Source organism: Accipiter gentilis, chromosome 1, assembly GCF_929443795.1.
Source record: "Accipiter gentilis chromosome 1, bAccGen1.1, whole genome shotgun sequence".
NCBI lineage: Eukaryota > Metazoa > Chordata > Aves > Accipitriformes > Accipitridae > Astur > Astur gentilis.
In genome coordinates, this window is record NC_064880.1 from 44,534,470 (window position 1) to 44,555,610 (window position 21,141).

The 21,141-nt window shown below is 44.1% G+C and overlaps 1 protein-coding gene across 1 annotated transcript in view; it reads right to left on the reverse strand.

Moving 5' to 3' along the window:
* ESYT3 (extended synaptotagmin 3) overlaps positions 1-21,141 on the reverse strand; it is a 34,151-nt gene that overhangs the window by 3,697 nt on the left and 9,313 nt on the right. Inside the window, exons 5-19 of the mRNA XM_049814534.1 lie at positions 15,489-15,555; positions 14,789-14,878; positions 13,654-13,709; positions 10,628-10,748; positions 9,525-9,698; positions 8,913-8,995; positions 8,419-8,467; positions 7,680-7,769; positions 6,782-6,844; positions 6,617-6,685; positions 5,300-5,365; positions 3,824-3,910; positions 2,805-2,954; positions 1,824-2,266; positions 572-661 (exon numbers count right to left, since the gene is read on the reverse strand). Of these exons, the coding sequence (XP_049670491.1) occupies positions 572-661; positions 1,824-2,266; positions 2,805-2,954; positions 3,824-3,910; positions 5,300-5,365; positions 6,617-6,685; positions 6,782-6,844; positions 7,680-7,769; positions 8,419-8,467; positions 8,913-8,995; positions 9,525-9,698; positions 10,628-10,748; positions 13,654-13,709; positions 14,789-14,878; positions 15,489-15,555 (1,698 nt within the window). The remainder of the gene's footprint in view (positions 1-571; positions 662-1,823; positions 2,267-2,804; positions 2,955-3,823; positions 3,911-5,299; positions 5,366-6,616; positions 6,686-6,781; positions 6,845-7,679; positions 7,770-8,418; positions 8,468-8,912; positions 8,996-9,524; positions 9,699-10,627; positions 10,749-13,653; positions 13,710-14,788; positions 14,879-15,488; positions 15,556-21,141) is intronic.

Below are 21,141 nucleotides of genomic sequence, written 5' to 3' on the forward strand. Positions count from 1 at the left end.
ATTAAAAGAAATACAGTGTTAACAAGCAAGGTAGGTTCTCCCACTGTGTGTGTTTTAATATCTTGTCTCTCTCAGAATCAGACTGACCCTTCATGGGTTCATGGGCCAAAAACATTTATGTTGGGAGTTGGAACATAAGCGAATAAAACTTTTAAGGATGTGAAGTTAAACAAAATTTTCACTACTGAGTGTGTAGCCACTTATTGGGGTTCCTAAATTAACATTTACAAATTCAGTCATAGGTATCAATCCTTGTCATGATCCCTCTCATGACATACCAAGACACACACCAGTTGTCAATGCTGTTCAGAGGAAGTTTTGGGTGGATGAAACTTAAAGTATCTCTACTGCAGCGAGCACCACTCGCTGGCCACTCTTGCAGACCTGCCGCTGGCATTAACTGGAGCTGGGCTTAGTGAGGCTGCATAGATCAAAGTCAGCCAACGCCAAGGCATCTCAGCTGGGCAGCTTATGCTGCACGTGGTTCTGCTCCGGCTTTGCTGCACGTGTGACACAAGCTCAGAGAGCTCTTCCCCTTTCCTTTACAGATACCCGCGAGCGTCAGCGTTACCTGCAGCCGTTCACCAGCACGACAAGGCTCTGCCGTATTGAAGCATACCGCACCGTCAGCTGGATCTCTCCCAGAGGCATTTCAGTCCCACTGTAAGACAGTTGCACAGTCAAAGCTTTTAAATACAGCTCTGTAACAGACCACACACACAGACCTATCAACGTGAAACAGGACACAAGGTTCAGAAATTGGTGATGCGTTTTCGACTAAAACCAACTTTCAGGGCACTGTTCTTTTTTTCTGGCGTCCTAAGGTTTGCTCTCTAGAAACAACGCTGCCATTAGCGCCAGCACTGCCTAGCTGGCCTTCTGTACAGGTACCCGATTTCTGCCCCATGGTACAAACGGCCAAAAAAGCACCTAGCTGGCCTGCTATAGAGAGAGCAGCAAAGTACAGGTTAGCATGTTACTCGGCTCCTTCAAGGATGTCAGTATATGCAAAATGGGACCTTTTTTGTATTTCATTCTACATGTTATTAAAGTGGTTTCAAATCCAAAATGTTGCTCAAAAATGGTTTATAAATGAGGCCCTGTTCAGAGCTAGAGAGTTTGCCAGTCCAGAATACTAGGTTGAACAGCTGGAACTGGGTTTGATGTTCAGGTTTATAACTGCTCCTATGCTTTCTTAATTGAGATGGACCTTCTTTGCTACTTCTGTTCATTAAGGATCCTACTAGCTCCATTCTGCACCCCAGGAGAGATAGATGTGGCTCTCCATCCTCCTCGACGGAGCAGACTACCTGCAGCCTCACACTCAGCACTGTGGGAAGGACACACACACCCACACAAGCACACCTATCCACAGAAGCTTTGTGCACACCATTATGAGTCTCAAAACTTGTTGGATAAAACACAGCATCCAAAACTTTAAGCAGTCAGATGTGCTTATGAAGAGTTTATGTTTTTACAGAAGGGGGATACTCAGACTTCCAATTTCCTGTTGCTAAAATCACGAGTGTTATGGGACCCAGGATATTCTCTGTGAAAGGCTCTTGAACAATATAAAGCCAACACATGCAGCACCTCTTAAGAGAGCCAGAGAAGGAAATGGTTTCACTTGACACCTGATCTGATAGTCACCCTGTAATTTACACTGCTGTTGACTGGAATACTTGGGCCAGTTCTTCAAAGGGTGATTTGAGACCCAAGACTCCAAATGACTTAACAGCCTTGAATTCAACTGTATCCAACAGCTACCTATAAAACCTAAACCTTCCCAAGAGAAGAACCATTCAGCTGGAAGAACCACCTACTTATGAAGGTCCAGATTGCTGCTACTTAATTCAAAGCAAGAAGAAGGCAGAGAACCCAGCGAAGCAACACTGGGCGCAAGCCTCAGTTCCTGTACGACTGGCAGTGTGGGCACTACCGCTGCTCTGGTATGCAATGCTGGCAACGGGTGATGCTCTGGATTTTGCTCTCGCTCTGCCTCATTAAGGCCAGCAACAGTTTCACTTGGTACAGGTGCTGCTGAACTGTCATTTGCATCCAGGTCTTCTCTGCTGTCCTTTTTCGGCAGGGATTCAAGTGCTCCAGAGTCTTTGCTCACAGGAGGTACTTTTGAGACTTCTGGTTTTGGTGGGGAGACAAAGTTTTGCTGGTTTCCACCCTTCTCCATGACACGCACAGGACCTTGCTTCGAGACATTGACGCCAGTCTTGACTCTTTGTGGATCAGGTTCTTCAATATTCAAGGCCTAAAAATCACAAGGGAGAGAAACGAGTGCTGCTTCCAAAGGACTGGGGTTAATGCCAGCATTACCACCTAAGATGAAATTTCACCACAAAACTGTAACAGCAGGAATTTGCCACTAGAGAAGAAAGAGGCCTAGGGGATTAGCTGTGATGTTCTCTTCCTTTGTCCTACTGTGTATGTATTTAACAGTGTCTAAACACAGACCCAGAGCACAATGAGAAAACAATTCCTAAGCATCAGTGTCTCTTACTGTTTAGCAGCTTTGATTTCCCCAGCTTAGATTTTCTCAGTCTAACTCTCTATTGTCATGAGAAGATTTTCAGCGCTGCACTGCACTAAGTTTTAGGAAGCCTCAGGGATACCTCTCAGCTCCACCGTGCACTCTTAATTGCACTTGAAGACCTTGTCACACTTCTACTTTCTACTCATCTGTGAGGCAAAGCTGCATTTCTCCACACCCGCCTTTCATCTCTTTTGCCTGGTTAGAATTGGATGCTCCTGCTGGGGAAGTGAAGTAAATATGGCAAAGAACAACTTACCCGCAACACAAGTTTCATCTTAATGAAGCTGTCTGAACTGGAATGATCCAGCTGAAATCTCTGATCCAGAGTCATGTTTGGATCCTTAAGTAAGTGGGAGAGACATACCACTGAGGTTCCCAGGGCACTATCCCGATCCTTGTCTTTTATCTGGGAGTGGGGGAGCAGGGCAGGGGGCATGGAAAAAGAAGGTTTTATTAGATGGCAAACTGAAAAGCATACCACTGGGAACAACAAAGCAAGAAAGTATTTCAGACAGATACCAAAATTAGCTTATTTACTTCAAGACATACTATCAAGTATGGTTACTTCCAAATGGGCGATGCCTGTATTTCAGGAGCACAACAAATTAGCGTTTTAGGTAAAAATCCCATCTCTAACTATGCAGAGAAAGAACTGCTTTAGCAGAAAAACCAGGCCCTGGCATTTACTTGGCTTTCCTTACTTGCTCTGGGGAAAATGACAACTGGTCTAAACCTTTACAAGCTTTTTAGTAATAGTTTGTTTAACCTATTTAACCTCAATACACCTTTTAAGTTCAAATCCACTTCTGTAGCCAAGTGAACAGCCATAGAACTGGCTGTGACTGCAGTGTATGCTAGTGAGATACAGGATGCTAGCGTACGCAATGTATGCTAGTGAAATACGAGCCAAAATACCAAGGTGAAGGGATAGGACTCTGGCTGAGAATTATGAAGGCTGTGATTTCTGACAGCAAAATATTCATGGCTTTATTACACACAGACCTGTATGAAACCTCCTTTGCACTTCACAGCCAGAAGCATCCCATGTTTTGAACTAAGATACTATGCATTACATGATCCTAGAGCAAAGGTAGATACAGGCATCACCTAACAGAGAATCACCTGTGCAACAACAGGTGCTTCTTCCACCTTTTAAGTAGGAGGACCACAGTACAAGCACGCAGAAACAACCAGCACTGAGATCACATCCACCATAAAAGAGGTTTCTTCCCACGGATGTGCACTCGGTCTTCCAAAGAAAGGCTTTTCTCTCACCTCAACATGGAGTGACTGGGAATGAGCACTGTGGACAAAGAAGGTGAAAGCCTGGCCCCAGGTGGGATCTTTGCTGAAATTGCAGGTCTGTAACAAGAAGATTGTGGCATATACATTAGCTTATTCTATAAGCAGCAAAGAATACCACGACACTGCTCACCAGAGGGTCACGGTGACCCTCTTGTTTTATTCACTGATGCTACACTCCAGCTGTATGGAGAGAGTGAAATTTCCAGGTCAGAAGCTTGCAGAAGCAAAGTCTCTGGCAAAACCAGAACAAGTTCTGCAGGGCATGGAAATGCCGAAGAACAAGTCTGGTGAGCTGCAGTTGGCCCCAACCACTGCTGCCTGGACCAGCAGCCTTCCTCACCTGCAGCAAGGCACCGCTCGCTGCCTCCCACCTCTCCACCTGGGGAGAGCCAGAGTGCTGCTTCCAGTCTGCAGGCACCGAGAGCCAGCTCCCAGAGCTGCAGCCAGCTGGCAGGGAAAGGCAGGAAAGCTACAGGGGCAGTTTGAGGGGTGGAGAGCTTGTGGGAAGCGTAGGAGGGCACAGCTTCAGCGCCATCCACTTCAAGGATGAAAGAGCGTGGAAAGCACCTGCGGGGGCTGTGGTTGAGGCTGCTCCATAAACCAGCTGCTTCCACCAGGCCACGAGTGCTGGCAGCAAGGGGAGAGCTGGAAGTCTGACCCAGCGTGGGAGAGGCAGGCGATGTGGTGGGGAAAAGGGAAAGCCAAAAAAAAAAAAAAAAAAAAAGGTAAAATTGCAAGCAGAACCCAACTTCTGGATGGAGCAGGTGGAAGAAACAAAGGAAAATAGGTGCCAGTCCCATATGCTCACGTGTAGCCAACAGGATTCATTCCTATTTGTTGGGTGTCCAAAAGAACATAGGGCCACCCTCATCCGCATCCAGCTGCAGGGCAATAAACATGGCAGCTACTAGGAGGGCAGAACTCAGCTGCTGCTCTTAGTCATCAGGCAAAAGTAAATATTAAATAATGAAAAAGGAACTGAAAGCGAAGTGGAGGAGATCCAGATACATCTCGTCCAGGTAAAAAGCCATACAGTTAAACCGTGAAACACAGGAGCAAGGAGACTCTGATGAGGGAACAAATGCCGGTTTGATGCAAATGACACTCTGCCCTGAGAAAGCATGAGCCAGATGGGAGACCTATCATTTTTTCCTCTTCAACCCTTGTAGAACTAGAGTATCTTGAGCCACATGACATCATGGCCATGAGCACAAAACCACACATCTGTACAGCAGCTGATCAGACACCCACTGATCAAGCACAACTCAGTGACAGAGTGCTTGTACATGCTTGTTGACCCCCACCTCCCAGCCTCTGCAGCTATCACCATAACTACAGCTCTTCACATCAGCTTCACTAGTCCTACCCTTCCTAGGGGCTACTTGGAGATAGTCATCCATAAAATAGAAAGTATTTAAGGAAAGGAGAAGAGTCAAACAGCCTCACCTTGCTTTTCTGAGTCTTGTTTCCTACTGTAAGCAGGACGAAGGAGGAGGGTTCTCGTTCCATCTTCTGTCATTTAATACAAGGAAAAAAAAGAAAACAGAAAAAAAAGTTACACCTTACAGGAATCAATATCAAGCCACTACTCTTACTTGAAATAAGTTGCTGGAAAGCTGACAACAGCTTTCAGATGCAGGACATCTGAAGAGTAGTGCAGTATACAGGGAAGATTCCAGCCATAACACAGCACACTCTTGCCCTCTACGATCAAGAGTACACATTTAAGCCAAAGTTTTATGTATTTAGGTTTCAATAGGCGAGAAGTTAAAAATTTGTCAGAAGCTGGGAGGAAAGAGAAGAGAGTTGAAGGCTCAGTGGCAAGTCCTCATCGCTCCTGAATGAAAGAGGACTCTCAGAATTAGTTTCCAAGGCTCAGGGCCTGCTGTAAAGCAGCTACAAACAAGTCTTCAGCATCAAGTAACAATTCCTTTCCAGAAGCAGTAAAACTGAACCTCTTGTACTGTGCTTCTCTGCACTAATGCTATAGAAGTTAAGGCTGAGGATCTGGTCTTGGCACAACAGTGTATACACAGTGCATACAATGAAGTCCAAAATTAAGGATTATCGAATGTGATGTGTATCACAGTGCTGGTAACTCACCTAAATTGTAAAGATTGCATTTAGGAGGGGAGCTACTTGGAGAGATTGGGAAGCTTTATCCATTGCTCAGAGCTGTGGTTGTGTGTAGCTTGTTCAAGAAAAAAGGGAGAAAGGCATTCTTTCCTATACCCACCATTTACATCACAGTAGCAAAATGCAGTATTTGGGGGGGGAAAAAATAAACAGAAGCAAAGAGAGAGGGGGCATGAATGACAGCGGCTTCTGAATCCCTCTAAAACTGAGGGGGAAGGAATCTGGTGGTCAGGTCTCCAGTGGACAGTAAGGTGACCACAAACAAGCATATTCCTTCCATCCCAATGTGAGAGGTCAAGCTGGAACAGCTCAGCCTGGAAAGAACCCCTGCAGCAGCAGAAAGGGTAACATGACTTGGTCTGATGTCTAGACGGTCTCTGTCCAAAGCGTGAAATAAAGACAACCCCACACACAATCAAATATTTCCGTGCTGCATTCCCCCTTGGACCTCCTAAACTTTCACTGGGGTGGGGGTGGGCTTTCAATCACTATTTTGAACCCCTGGTCACATAGATTCTGACGGTGGAGAGATGATTTCTTTTTTAACTACAGCTAGTTTCAGTTGCTACGATACAGCATAATCCAGAATGCTGTTTTGCAAGCACAGGAGAAGAATATGTATTTTACCTTGAGGTACTTGTTATTTTTGATCTTCTTTGCTCCGCATTCACCATTCGAATACTCAAAGTGGTTTTTCTGAATTAGTAAAAGAGTATTTAAAAACAATTAATTTGTGGGCTTTAAAAAAAAAAGGTTAGGAGTGAAGGCTGCCTGCACATGGCTTGTACTTACGGGAAGGTTGAAGGCGCTGTCCAAGTAGACTATCAGAACAGCTGTAGACAGACCCTTCTTATCCTGCAAAGGACAGGAAAGATAAAATAAAACAAAACACAAGGTAGGCATGATCACCAGTCAAGGACAATGGAAAGCACAACACAAATTCAAAGGACAGTTTCTGAAAGCTAAGCAGCTCTTCACCTTTCTCCTAAAACTTGCAATTTAGAGGAGTGCAAGCCAATATAGCATGACAGTTTTAAGCAGACCAGTAAGAAGAGGTGTAAGTCTTTTCAATTCACTGGCTTTAATGCTCTTCAATCTCTCCCGTGCTGCACTGATTGGATTCCCCAGTGCAGCAAGACACCTAAAAACATCAACATCAGCAACACAGTGTCAGCAGAACGAAGTCTGGAAACAAATTTTATTCATCTCAGTGGAATTCCAATGTTTTTGCTTGATTATGAAGAAACAGCACCCTTGGGAGATGGGCTTTATCCAAGCAATTCTGCTGGACAAGTAGGACACCATTTGGAACCATGGTCCTACCAAGCACCTAGTACAGGTTATAGACATGGATCCTACACAGATCCTAGACAAAGAAGGAAGGGAAAAATTATCAGGGGGAACGGTGAGAGGCCACTTTGCAGTGAGACAAACAAGGCTTTGCTAATTCAAGCAAGAAGAGCCTCCAGATTTGAGTTACTCCTGAATTACCAAGGGACCTGGGGCAAGCAAACACCCTTCCTCTTCAGAAGGGGTGGGGGGAGAGGGGCGGGGGATCACACCAAAACTTTGTCAGACAAAAATAAACTCCCATCCACGAGTCTGCCTGGGGTTCCTAATTTTACCCACTCCTTTGTTGATCACTGGACAGGGATCGGAGTAGGTGAATCCTTCAAGCAAATACACTCACCTCATGTAGCCTTTCTTGGTCATTCACTAGTGAAAGCCACTCCAGTTTTAAATGCAAGTGTCCGCTTGTTGTCTTACTTAAGGGAAACCACTAAATGGAGACAACAAAGAGTAACTTGAGAAATGTGAGGCAGAATAATTTTTATATACGTGTTGCAGTCCGAGACTTACGTAAAATAGACAATATGAATTGTACTTTGAGCACCTTAGCTTGTGTTTTTGACACTTCAATTGTAGCGTGTCCACTTACTTAGAAACACAAGCCAGAAAAACCAAAATAAGATATCCATACACATGCAAAGCACATGGATATTTCCAACCAGCAGCAGCACTAGACAGGCACCCTGGCATTGTTTGCAGAGCGCTAGGTTGCAGGATGAACCACAACAAGATCAGATCATTTCTTCCCTCAGCAATCAGACTGCTTCACCAGACTTTATCTGTAGCCTTGTACAAAACATTTGGTACATACAGGACACAAGATATCAACACAAGATTACCCCTCTGCTGGCTCAGCATAATCTCAGGGCTGAGTTTGCCAGCTTGATTGTAAAAATTATTGCAATGGCTACTTTAAGTTTTCTGAGCGAAGGTATTTTCTTTTTGTGAAAATACTATAGTGCAAGTGTGCAAGGAAGCTTTAAGCACACAGAAACAATGTAGTAGCAGAGGGAGGGCACAAATGTGTACATGTAAGCATCCACCACCAACCACGTTTAGAAATAAGCTGTGATCTTTACCTCATCAACAGTTCCATCATTCATTACATCCACTAAGCTTATAAGCAAGCTGAAAGACAAAAAGCAAACATTTCAGTGTATATTTAGGCATACAGCACACTGCTGTTGGAGGGAGAAGAAACCACCACCAAAAAGGCCCACGCTCAAATCTGTTCCAAATAACAACTTCTCTGCATTACCTATGTGCATGTGCGTTAGAATGCACTGACACTTCTGAAGTGTCCCCCTTGAAATACTTCCAAAACTAAAATAAATTTGAAGTTAATCTCAAGTCATGTAGTAACTATCACTTCTGATGGCTTCCTAGGATTCCCTGCAGGAGTCTGGGACCATTCTCTACCTTGTTCAAAGTAGTTGCACTAGGAAATAACAACTTGGTATCAACATCCAGACAAAAGGAATAGCTTCATTCAATATTAGACTTCAGGTATGAGTAATCTGGGTGTCCTGTTTCAGAGGTTACTGGACCCTGAGCAAGGGTCATACTAATTTACCTGCCCATAAAGTCGTCTTTATCTGGATCTTCATCGTACAAGTCCACTTCTAAGTCCTGACCAGGCACTTCATGAACAACAAACTGCAGGAGAAAGGGGTATCGATTAAGAATAAAGCATTCACATAGGTTCCTATAGGCTCATGCTCTGGACAAGAACATGACACTTAACAGCTGTATAACACATCAGCAACGTTCCCTGCTGTTCCATGGCTAATTGCATAACAAATACAATTGATTATAGGTGAAAATATTTCAAAACCAGTTTGCTTGTTTTTGAACTACAAGTTAAACCCCTCAAACTGGTATGCCTAATAAGCAGAGAAGAATCAATGCTAGAGCAGACTACAGCTGCACAGACTGCTGCACTGATTGATATTTAAAGCAGTGCTTTGCACCTCCTCCAAAAACCCACATATGTAAATCAGATCAACCTGAATGACATTTCAAGTTTGCAATGTAAATTTGAACTTATTTAAGGGACAGAAATGCCTCAGTCAAGTAACAAGGAAGTCCACCTGCTCCAGTGCAGCCAGCTAAGAGAAGGTCCTCCAAGCACAGGGATGTAAACAGCTGTGCATCCTACAGATGGAAAGATCAAAAGATTCAGTACCTCAAATGTCTCATTCCAAATGGGATTAAGATCTCGGGAAACTGTCTTGCTTCGATACTGCACCGTGCCAACACGAAGAAGAGCATATGGGTCAGACTTCCCCCTGATCGCACCAAGGAAACTGTCTTTCTGGACAAGGTTTTCAGCTTCTAGCAGATGAACCCTTATTACTCCCTGAATAAAATAAGATAGAAAATTGGTCATGTAAATGCAATCTTTGGATAGTTATAATATGCTACCTCCTAAAACTAGTTATTTCAGGCAGTAAGGGTAGTCAGCATGACAGTTTTGCAAAGACATGTATTTTGATGCAGTATATTTCCAATGACAGCTGTATTAAAACACTTTTTCTACCACTTAACTAGAGAAAAAAACCAAAACCTTAAACAGATACACAATCCAATCTAGATAATTGATGCACACAGGATTACAGCCACAGTCACATCAAGTGTAAAGATCGATTTCCACTGACTGAAGGAACTAAGCACCCACTGGCAGGTTCTTATTTTATTGCAGAGTAGCCATTCAATTTCAATTTGGTGATGCAAGTTTGCAATAGGGAGCATCCCTTTGTCATTCATTTATATTTACCTTCATTGATGAGTGTATTAGGTATTTAATGGATGAAGGAAACTGAAGACCTGGGTATGTCAAGCATTTAGGAGATTTGTTGGTGGTGGGTTTTTTTCATGAATTTTTTGTTTCTGCAACAAAGAGCTGTCACCCCCTGAGCTCCCTATTTACACCCCTTCACATCATTAGTAAAAAAATTAAGGAGTCTGACACTCATTACTCATGTATTTACCTTCTCTAACTGAAGATCTGTGGTATTCTCAAATGAGACTTAGGTTTAAATCGGTAAATGAGCTCAGTGTCTAAACAGACTTCTTGTGCCATGTATAGAGGGTAGGACCCTCCCCAGCCCATTATGAACTATCCAACATCTGCTTTTATATTTCTGAAATAGTACCTACAGAAAGCCTATAATCCAGGTTGAAACAGCTGATGCAGGAACCTAAGACATTAAGCTTGCATGCATCCACATTGTGGCAAATGCACACTCAGGTAGATCAACACCCCCGCTGAGAAAAAAAACAACTCACGCGTGGGACAGGGAACCTCAAGTGGGCAATGTTCATGTTCTTTTTCAGAGGCACTGTGATCCTGTTTGGTAGAACCAGCCGTGCAGCAATGAAGTCTTGAATTAGCGAGTCTGATATTACACTGCAGGTAGGGAAAAAAAAGCAACCTAAATCTCTACAATCGATCACAATTTCAATTAGAATGAAAGAATGAGGCACAGCAAAAGAAATGGGCACTGCGAAATGAGTGATACTGCCTACCTTCCCCTAAAAAGTTATCAAACATTGAACCAGGCTGCCCAGGGAAATGGTTGAGTCACCATCCCTGGAGATATTTAAGACATGTAGATGTGGTGCTTAGAGACATGGTTTAGTGGTGGACTTGGCAGTGTTAGGTTTATGGTTGGACTCGATGATCCTAAGGGTCTTTTTCAACCTAAATTACTCTACGATTCTATGAAAGAGTGCCTACCTACAACTGCATATGGGCAGAAGAAACTCATGCTTATGACATTTAGCTTCGAATAAGAGGAAATGGAGAGGACAGTTCAACACCAGAACCCATCACCAGGGGTGGATGTGGATCACCGTGGAAGATTAGGCTGTCTTATATCAATAATTCGCGTCCAGTTGAGGCGCTCCAGAGGAGAATATGAGCATGGGGCAGCCTCTCAAGATCCCTTTCAATCTTATTCCCTATCATTCTGCACAAAATTGCCATTGCCTTGTGGCACACATGGTGCAAGTGCCCACTTGCACGCAGGGACGTTCCAGTCTAGGGTTACTAGGGCTGGATGTGAATTTGGCTCTAGCAGGTTGTAAATGATGAATGGGGAACTTAGGCCACAGTATGAGATCATCACGCACCCAAACAAGTCATAGAAATTCATGTGCCTTTCTGGGTTTCCTTGGGAATGCCGACACCAGAGACAGACACGGTGAGGAGGGAATGAGGAATTTTCAGCATTTCACAGGGGGGTCAAGACCTCGAGGTAGTTTGTTTTTAGACTTAGAACATGGCCCCAGTGCACACAGCTCTCTGCTCTTGGCCATATGCTGAGACCTTACTGTAAAATGGAAGGAGAAGCCAGCCACACTCAAAACAAAGTGAGTTTGGCTTTTTTTTTTTAATAGAAAACCAAGCAAAAGATGAGATTCTGTATCTTGGTATATTTTGCACTAAGAAGTAAAATCTTGGTTGAAGTAACTGGACCTTTGGCACACAGGAGATCACACTTGCTGAACTGAGGGTACTGTCTGTCTTGGAGTTTAGGGAACTTTCCAGTCTAATTAAAACTTACACATTTTTAGCTTTTCAGTTTAAATCTTTTCTTTACAACTGCTCTATTCATATGGCAGAGCCAACTAATTTGACCTGTTTCTCTTGAGCAAGAAGTATATGGCTATCACAGACATCTGGTACTTTTCCGATGATTAATGAGAGGATTTCAACATACTACTACAACTTGGCATGAGCGGAAGACAATATTAAGAGGAAAACCCAAGAGCACCAAACATCTGAAAGACTCATCCTCTTCATAAATCTAGTGCTTATAAGGCAGCTTCTCAGGGTAAGACTGTGCAAAAAAAAGTCACAGTTCACGGATGTGGCTGGCTTCACACAGAAGAAAAGTCTTCTCCTACTCCAAACATGAAACCAGCAGCCTGAAAGCCCTCGGCCAGGCTGTTGGCTTTCCTGTCAAAAAAAAAAACCACAGGAAGGTCACAGTCCCTTGTCCCTTCTCTCAAGTCTCGGGGTACACCCAACTAAACACAGCTTGTACATGAGGACAGATGACTGCATCCAGTTTCTTTACTCTCTTATGTAAGCCCAATTCATTTGGAAGGGAGAGCTCTTGTTCAACCTGCACTTCAGCCTATTCATGGTCAGGCCTGTTTTGCTCCTGGCTTTCATGTGCAGTGCTGATGAACAAGCAAGGGTTTCTGCGTTCAAATCCCTGTGAGAGAACCAGGGAGTGAAAATTTAGGACACCAAATTTGCACTTAATTATATGAGAGGCTGTAGGTTGGAACACCTACATACCTTCTCCCTGGAAGGATTAAGGAAACTATGTTAGAAAAGAACAGATTAATTCCTCTGATAAAAACTGGAGCTCTCAGGGCAAACTTCAGGGCAAAAGGCCACTCTGGCCTCAAATTAAGAGAAGAAGAAAGCTTCCTCTCACTCGACATCAAAGGTCTTCAGAGGCCCTTTAATGCATAAACTGGCACCTAAAGTAGCCAGCCACTTCCTATGAGTCTGCAAACCATGAGCTGCAGGGGAAGAGAGGGGAACAGAAGTGTCTGCATTTGCATTTAAAGGGAGAAAGGCAATGGCTGAGTAACCAAATATATTACGTTCTTGCATTCTTGAGTTACAGAATGTTCTCCTTACACTAAGGAAGAAGGACAAAGTGAATCTTCAATCTGGAGAAACAGTTTGAAACTTACAGTACTGAAAACCGCTAAGATTTTCACCCTTGCTATGCAAGTTTTATGCACAAGATCAACCCAAGAGGCACTAAGGAGGAGCTACATTTTCTGAAGAACCTAAAGGGTGAGCAGATTACACAGAAAGAGAAGAACTTATAAATCCTTATAAATCTGGTGCAGTTTTCTTTATTGTGCATTGTATTTCAGTTTGTCAGAGGGACTGCAACTCTGTGATACCTTGCCTTTTTTCACTTTAAGGTAAACAAACATAAGCACAGACTGCCAGTCACCAAGATCTACCTCATCTATCTTTGCAAGTAACTGGCACGTGGGAAACAGAAGGGCTTCTTTTTTAGTTTGTAGACCACTGTAGTTTTGGGGATTTACTATTTCCACCCTAAATGCAATGAAGCGATTGAAGCAATTTTGACAGAATGTAAAAAGCACCCTCCTCAGGTTTTGCAGACTCCACAGCCAGATATGGTGGAATGAGTATCAACAGAACACCTTTTACACAAGGCTCTTGAGAACAGTTTTGATGATTACTGAAGAATCCCATCCCAACTTCCAGAGGCTTTTTGAAGAAAAATAAAGCGAAGCAAAGTGACACTCACTTAATCCCTGGGACATCCAGGAGGTTGCTCATGCCTGCCCAGTTGATTTCCAAGTGCTACAACAAGACCAGGGAGAAAAATTATACAGGACCATTAAAATTTATTTCAGAACAAATGCAGAATTTAAAGGGGAAGCAAATGCTTCTAAAACAAAGCCAGCTGTTTAAAGAAAGAAAAACCTGCACCAGCAAGCGACTGCATCTGTACATTAAACCCAACAGCTGGTATCCATTCCCTTATCTATTTTACCTGCCATACCTGAAATGAGGGTATCACTGGGAATTATCCCACAAGCACAGGGAAAGACAGCATTCAGCCCCTAGCAGTGGCCACTGGCAGATGCCCTGGAGTCATGCGTAGTAAATCCAACAGCTCTACCTAGACTTTGAAGTTGTTTCCTCATCCTTTCACTCAGGAGTTGGCCTATGCCCTGAGGCAGGGGGATTTACAAACACCACCTGACTTCAGGAGTCTGTATTTCTATTCACATAATAAACAAAAACGTTTTTTTCATGTGCTGAAATAATGTTACTACATCTAAACACAAAAACACCTCATCCGAGATCAAAAATGTATGACTTCCATGAACTCAAGCAAAGCATAACCCATAAGCAAGCAAAGCTGTGTGCTATAAGATAACTGGTTCTTACAAGACTAGAAGGTTTCTCATATTTTATTAAACCACAATTCAACTACAAGGCACATAACCTTAAACAGGCAAGCTTCCAAAGCACAACCATGACTGAATGGTCTCCAAGATGACTGCATTTAAAAATCTATGAATGGGAAGATTTAAAATCCACCTGCCAGGAACCTTGCAGGAAAGGCCTAGGAAATAAATGGCTCCTGTGCTGTCACCATGGGGAAGTCCTCCCATTCTTAGAGTGAAGCAAGCAACATTTTAGGCACTACCACAAAAAAATAGGGCAAATCCATTCCTGTCCTCTTGGATTTCAAGAGGAGGATTGAATAATCAGGAATTTGCTGTTCAAACACCTGCACTGCGAGGCATTCACAGTTATGCAGTTTGGGTTACTAGTGATGGACAGCTTGTGCCACTCACTGAAGACCTATCCACGCATTAAGACAGACCAAGAAGCAAGGAGGCTGCAGAGTGCAGTCACTACTGACTCACCGGCTTCTGCATAAAAAACAAGGTCACCGCTCCAATAAAAGGTGCATCGGTTAGAAGAGGTTCCAGTACCACCCGTAGTGTCCCATACAACTGCAAACAGAACAGACCAAGGAAAACTGAGTCTGAAGGTACTTTCAGGATGCAGTTTCAAAACTGTGAGCTTTTCAGTGATAGAGATAATTTTTTAAATCTTACTAAGTCATTTTATTTAGAATTTAATAATAACAATAACACCCCACCCATTGCTGTTGATATCAGGCAATGCTTTCTAAGTTTGTGTAATCTCTGCAATCCTGACTGTCACACAATGGAGTAATCTGCCTATTAGCTTTCAACACTGTCAGAACAGGTTGTCGGTCTAAACTACACCAGTTTATGAACACCCTGGCAGAACTGGCTCTTTCGAAGTTCTCTACCAACATGCAGCTCCTCTGAACTCCAGTGGCAGAAGCTGGCCCACACGAGCTCGATGCTCTAGCACTGACCCTGTTTAAGAGTCACACTAAGAAGCTTAGAAGTGGTATTTAGATGCTTTCCATGGAAGGCATCATTTCCCCAGCCAAAATGCAAGTAGATAAAGCCAATCATTCCAAGCCTGCTAGTTGGTGGTTTCCCAGTTAAGTGTCATCACCTCCCCACTGGGACACGCTACCTCCTGCCACACACAGCCTTGAACAGACAACGTTAGCACTGCACGCACCTGTATGCCTTTCACTCCAAGATTAAATTTCGATATGTCCATGTGAATCTCACAGTCCCCTATGTAACTGAAAGAAAATTCTCACATTATTCCACAGTTTGCAAAGTCCAATGAGAAATTTTGGACTGTACATAGTATAAATGAAATTAGTTTAACGGTTGACAACACGACCCCACAGGCAGAGACAGATTTTTTCAAGCGACTGAAAAGGCAAAGTTGAACACATTCAATAAGGGTCAGGTCTTCACAAGAGAAACGCCTCAGTCAGCTGGGATATTGATCTACCTGCAAAGTGTCAAACCAACATCTGTATTTCAAGGTTACTTCTTCATTCTTAAGATGGTTGAGGCAAGCTTGCTCCAAGAAGGGGATCAACAGGCTCATTCAAACTTCAAAGTCACAGCAATCGCCCTCTTGCTCCCTTCTCTGCCAAAGGCCTGACCCCACCCCACAACCAGGCGGCCCAGCTCCCAAGCTGATGCAGAGCCATCCTGCCATTACATATAGGGTCCTCACCTTGCCCACAAACAGAAAGCCCATAGATCACCCTCGCTCACAATCCAAAAGCCCACTTGAAGGACAAATTCAACACTAAAAATAACCTGGTTTCCTTGAGGCTGAATTAAAAGACAACAACTTAGATCAGATTTTGGTCAGTTGCCATGGAGAACATCAGGCTTGAAATAAAATGAATGCCGAGTGCAGTACTTTCACAATTTGGAAGCCACCTTAGACTTTACTGAAAGTACAAGCATCACCTTATGCAGAAACCAGTAGCCACTCCCCAGGGAGCAGAACCTAGCAGATTTGTTGATGCCTCTGGCAGAAAACAACTGAAGGGCAGCTACCGAGTTCCCTTTCAGTCCTCTGAGAAATAGCTCTTTCTGGATGCAGACGGACAAATACCCTGCAGGTAAAGCACGGTGTAAAGATATCAGTGAATGTGCTGTGCTTGCCACCTGCATGCATAATGTTACCCCATAATCAAAGAAAAAAAAGAGGAAGATTTTTTCCCTGAGCACATGTATATGGGCAAATAATGCTGCAGTTGCCAATAATTCACACTGTAATTTGCACATGGACAGATTCCATCCCCTCCAAAAGAACCCGCCAAGAATGTGTAACCCTGTGAATTTGTCTCCATTTTTGCAAGCAAAGTTCTCGAATATTTGTTTACAGAGAGTCACTTAACAAAATTTAAAAAGCTCATGACACACAAATTAAAGCCTTTAATGTTAGAGCATTCTCATTTCTTAAATAACCAACCACACAGGCCATGCCAAAATTAACACAATCTTGCTTATAAGCTAGTCATATAATTAAACTTGGTTTTACCTTTATTAATTTCTACAATTTTGACATTATCTTACAGCTCATTACACTGGGTGCCAATAGAGCTCTGTCACAATAAAAGTCTAAATGAGAAGCCAAAATGAGTTCCTCAATTTGCAGTAATTAATCCAAGAAGATTTATTTCAGCTGTTGCCAGTGTCCAACACAACAAATAATAATTGTGGTGTTTCAATTTACAACCTTTATGCCTTTCCACACAGTCAAAAACTCTTCCCACCCAGTCCTAGATGTCTCTTTTCTCCGGTAACACTTCAATACATGCAATCATGTTTCAGAGAAGTCTTTACCCCTTTTATCAGAGCCTGAGCCTTTAATTATCCTTAAGTCTGCTCCATACAGGCACCACCCCCACGTCGGGGAGCTTGGGAGGAAGGATGCCCTCTTTGCCCATTAGTTTTACTCCTCATTTTCCGTCCAAGCCGCTCGTGCCTTCGTCTGCCCGCTCTGCTGAGCGTAACCTTGCTGTGCTCTCTGCTGTCCTTCCCCAGACAGGGCGCAACTGAGCCAAACTCAAGCCTTGACACTCAAAAGCATGTAGGGCCGAACCCCCCTGCCACTATCCACGGGACCATGCCTGACCCACCCGTGAAGGGTGGAAGAACCACCCGTTCCTCTCCTAAATCACCCGTTGCACAAGGTGATGCAGATAAGCACGCCCGCGCCACGGATGAGAACTGGAGAAGCTTGTACAAGAGCACGTATCCATATCGCTCCTGTACTTGGGTGGCAAAGCTGGGCCCAGTGTGTATGATACGACGGCAATCCACTGGCTGACAGCAGGGATGCTACAAGAGCACGTCCTGACAAGTTTGACTAACCTGGATGCCTGCGTATCCCTTTGGAAAAGGCACGTGCAATTCTCCCCCTGTAAAGTAACTCCCCAGGGGCCCAACCTTCTCATCAGCCGGCATGCTAAAAGCCCGCTTTGGTCCAGCCTTCTCGGGTGCTTTGTAAAGCAGACTACTGCTTAGTCTGCCTGACTTTGGACTTGGGTAAACGAGGAACCAGTATTAGACAAATGAGAGAGACAAGAAAACGTCACCAAGTACCCCAGGGTATGAGAAAAACCAGACCACCTCTGCCTTTCCCCTCTACCTATCAAGTCAGGCTTCTGAGGACAAGCATTCCTTTTCTGCTCAAGACTGACAAGTTTCCAAAACGCTTTTAGTTTCTTGTAAGATCCCGCAAACTTAGTTAACCCAAACTCCACCAAAGCTCAAAGTATTGTTGCACACTTCTTTTGACTACTTTCTCCAATTCTGCACTAGATGACACAGACTGTCTTTCCAGATTTGAAAACGTGCCAGTTAGGAAGTCCAGAGATTCTCTTCTAAGAGTAAATTGCAACACATACATGATTTTTTTATACATACTAATTATTACACTATTCTATGACATCTTAGGTACTGTAAATGCCACAGAAGAGCAAGGAAATGAAAATTCAAAACATTTCCAATGAAAAACGATTATGAGTACTAAATCCAATTAACGAAATAGGAGGAAACTGGATTGCAAAATGTTCTGGGAGGTAGCAGTGACTTCAAATACTTTGAAACTCTGACGATTATAGCCAATGAGTACACAGCTACACGACAGCTCAGGCAATTGCAGAATTAGTGGGAAGAAAAGCAGCTGTAGGAGGTCAAGTGGTTGCTCTTGAAAAGTTCCCATTTTGAAAAATACAGTTTTGAAGAACACTTCTGGAATGCTGTGACATTAATTCATTTGGAGAATGCAACTGTCAGCACTCTGTGCTCAGGGGACTGAGTCATCATTTAGATCTAGCCCAAATTGTTTGGAGATCCCAGAGTATTGCCAATTTACTTCCAGCTGGGATCTCATATTTCAGATTTGGGGATTTCAAATCCCAGTCTGGTGGAGATCTCATATTTCATTTAGCCACTGCGAGAACCCTGATACTTTCTTACGTGTCACGCAAAAGCTGTAGATCAGGTATATTTGTGCTAGAAGGCAGACGCATGAACAGAATACAGACACCAGGACCTTCAAACAGACAAATGACAAACTCTGTACAGAAGACCTGAAGGTAAGCAGTGATTATCTCAACATTTCTGTTCAGTCCTATAAGCTGTGACAAAATTTACACAACTTAATTTACACCAATTGAGTGCATCATCTCAGGGACCAAGCAAAAGATTTTGAAAGAAGACTTACAGCCTCCCTCCTTGCCTTTGCCAAAAGGTCTCTGTGCCTCACAAGTCACCACCTCTGAGCCTTGGTTTTCCTACCAAAAACGCAAGTATAGTCCTTTCATGGGGGACAGCCAAGACTGTAATAAGACACTGCTCTACATAACCATTCCTAATGCTCTGATGCTACGGACATGTAAGCTGCTGTTAGCAGATTTAATTAAAGCAGCTTCTCAAGTTCCTTTTGGTAACTCCATGCAATAACAGATCTACTGCATCACTGGCTCTGCTGACAGCTACTGCCCATACAAGTAGGGGACCTCTAAGTGCTGTTTTTCACAGTTCCCAAGCAAAGGATGCCATTTGTGATATCACACCACAAATTTAACATAAAGGAAAGGAAGCTCTTCTTCACACGGCACAGGCCTGAACCACAGCGTTCAGTGCCACATCGTGTTATGGAGATAAGGAGCACAGATTAAACAAAACACCTGATGACCATATGTCTCTGAGTGGCTATTAAAACTACACAAACGATTCCACACAGACCACAAGAGGGAGAGGTTTTTTCTACTCCTGCCCTTTGCCTGTGTTTTTCCCTGGCCAAGTCAAAGGCTGCGGGCTTCAGAGGCTAGCTGCCTCCTTGATAAAACTGGAGGAGAAAATCCCTCTTGCTGTACTGCTGTGAGACTGAAAGCAAGAAGCATTCACAGAGCACGCCGAGGTTTCTGGAGGTGAGATGCTGCCTAACAGAAAGGGGAACTCAGCACTGGAGCGGGGCAGGGCTGCCGCCAAGGCGGAGGTGCTGTCCCCCAGGATAACAGCACCCTGCGCTGAGCCGGCCAACAGGCCACGCTCACGTGGGTTCGCCAGCAAGGGAACTCCCACAAAATTACAGCTAGCAAGCACCAAGGCGAAGGAGTCACGTTTATAACACGCAGACATATTAATCCTTTAATGACCACTGCAGCATAGCTACGCTTCTCTGAAGCCCAAGCCGAGAGAGGGAAGTCGGTCACCGCGGTCTCAGCGTTGCAAAGCGTGCCGCGCTGGCACCCGCAGCACATCGCTCTCTTCTCCGGAGCTGCGACGGCAGGATGCAGCTCGGTGGATGTATCCAGCCATTTAAACCTCACCAGCGTGCAGCGACTGAGAGGGGGTGCAAAGGGCAGCAGCCTCACGTCGGGGCAGCTCCGGTCCGTCTCCTCTGAGCAGCTCTTCTCCCAACACCAGCCGCACTCATGCAAACACTCACTGCTACTCATGTAGCTAAGAGAGCCTATTTTATGAGGGGGTTTCCTCTCTCCAGTAAAGTGGAGATTGCCCATTTCTTTGCTTAAAGAAAAGGAGAAAAAACCATGTTCCTTTGGCAATCCAGAAAAAAGGCAGGTAAATAACACCACTGCTCGTAGATTTGCTTCTCCCCATTCCTGGAAGTAATACACTACCTCCTGCCGACACTGCGCAACACGCAACACCCAGCTTAGTTGCAGGAACTGACGTTAACGTATTAACATACGAGAAGCTGAGTCCTTAACACAGCCCAGGAGAAGAGACTCCCGTGAGAGAGACAAGGCAGTCTGAACAGTCCTGTGTGAATACAGAAAATACTTGGGTTATCAGATGACAGTTCAGGTAAAGTTATCGTCAGGATGAGGAACAGAAGTGTTTGGCCAGTTTGGAGATGCCGATAGGTCTGTCAGAGGTACAGGAATGAGGAGGTGGAGGAATCCCTCTGCAGAGGATTGTTAAAGGATGGTGAAAATGAGTATGTGGGAGAAGCAGCCTGGAGAAGTAGTTTAACAGAGAACAGCAGCAACCTCCTGGAGAGCCTTAAAGGCATCAAATCCCTCAGTCTCAATGCAGAAAGCACAAATGATTTGCCAAAGGCCCCAAAATGGGTCTGGCTATTACAAAGAGCACTTCATTGACAGCACTGAAGCACAACATGTTCTGGCTGAAAATCAAGTATGTCATTTTGCAGGGAGCGATGGTGCTCTGCCAGGGCTGGGGATGCTGCCATGCCATTGCCACATTAAGCAGCAGGCACAGTTCTGAGCAGCTCTGTGCGGTTGCCAAGACACTCCGTAATTTCACACTGCTTTTTCCTGGCACTACCATGAAGAAAAGCCATTTAAATTAGGCAGCTC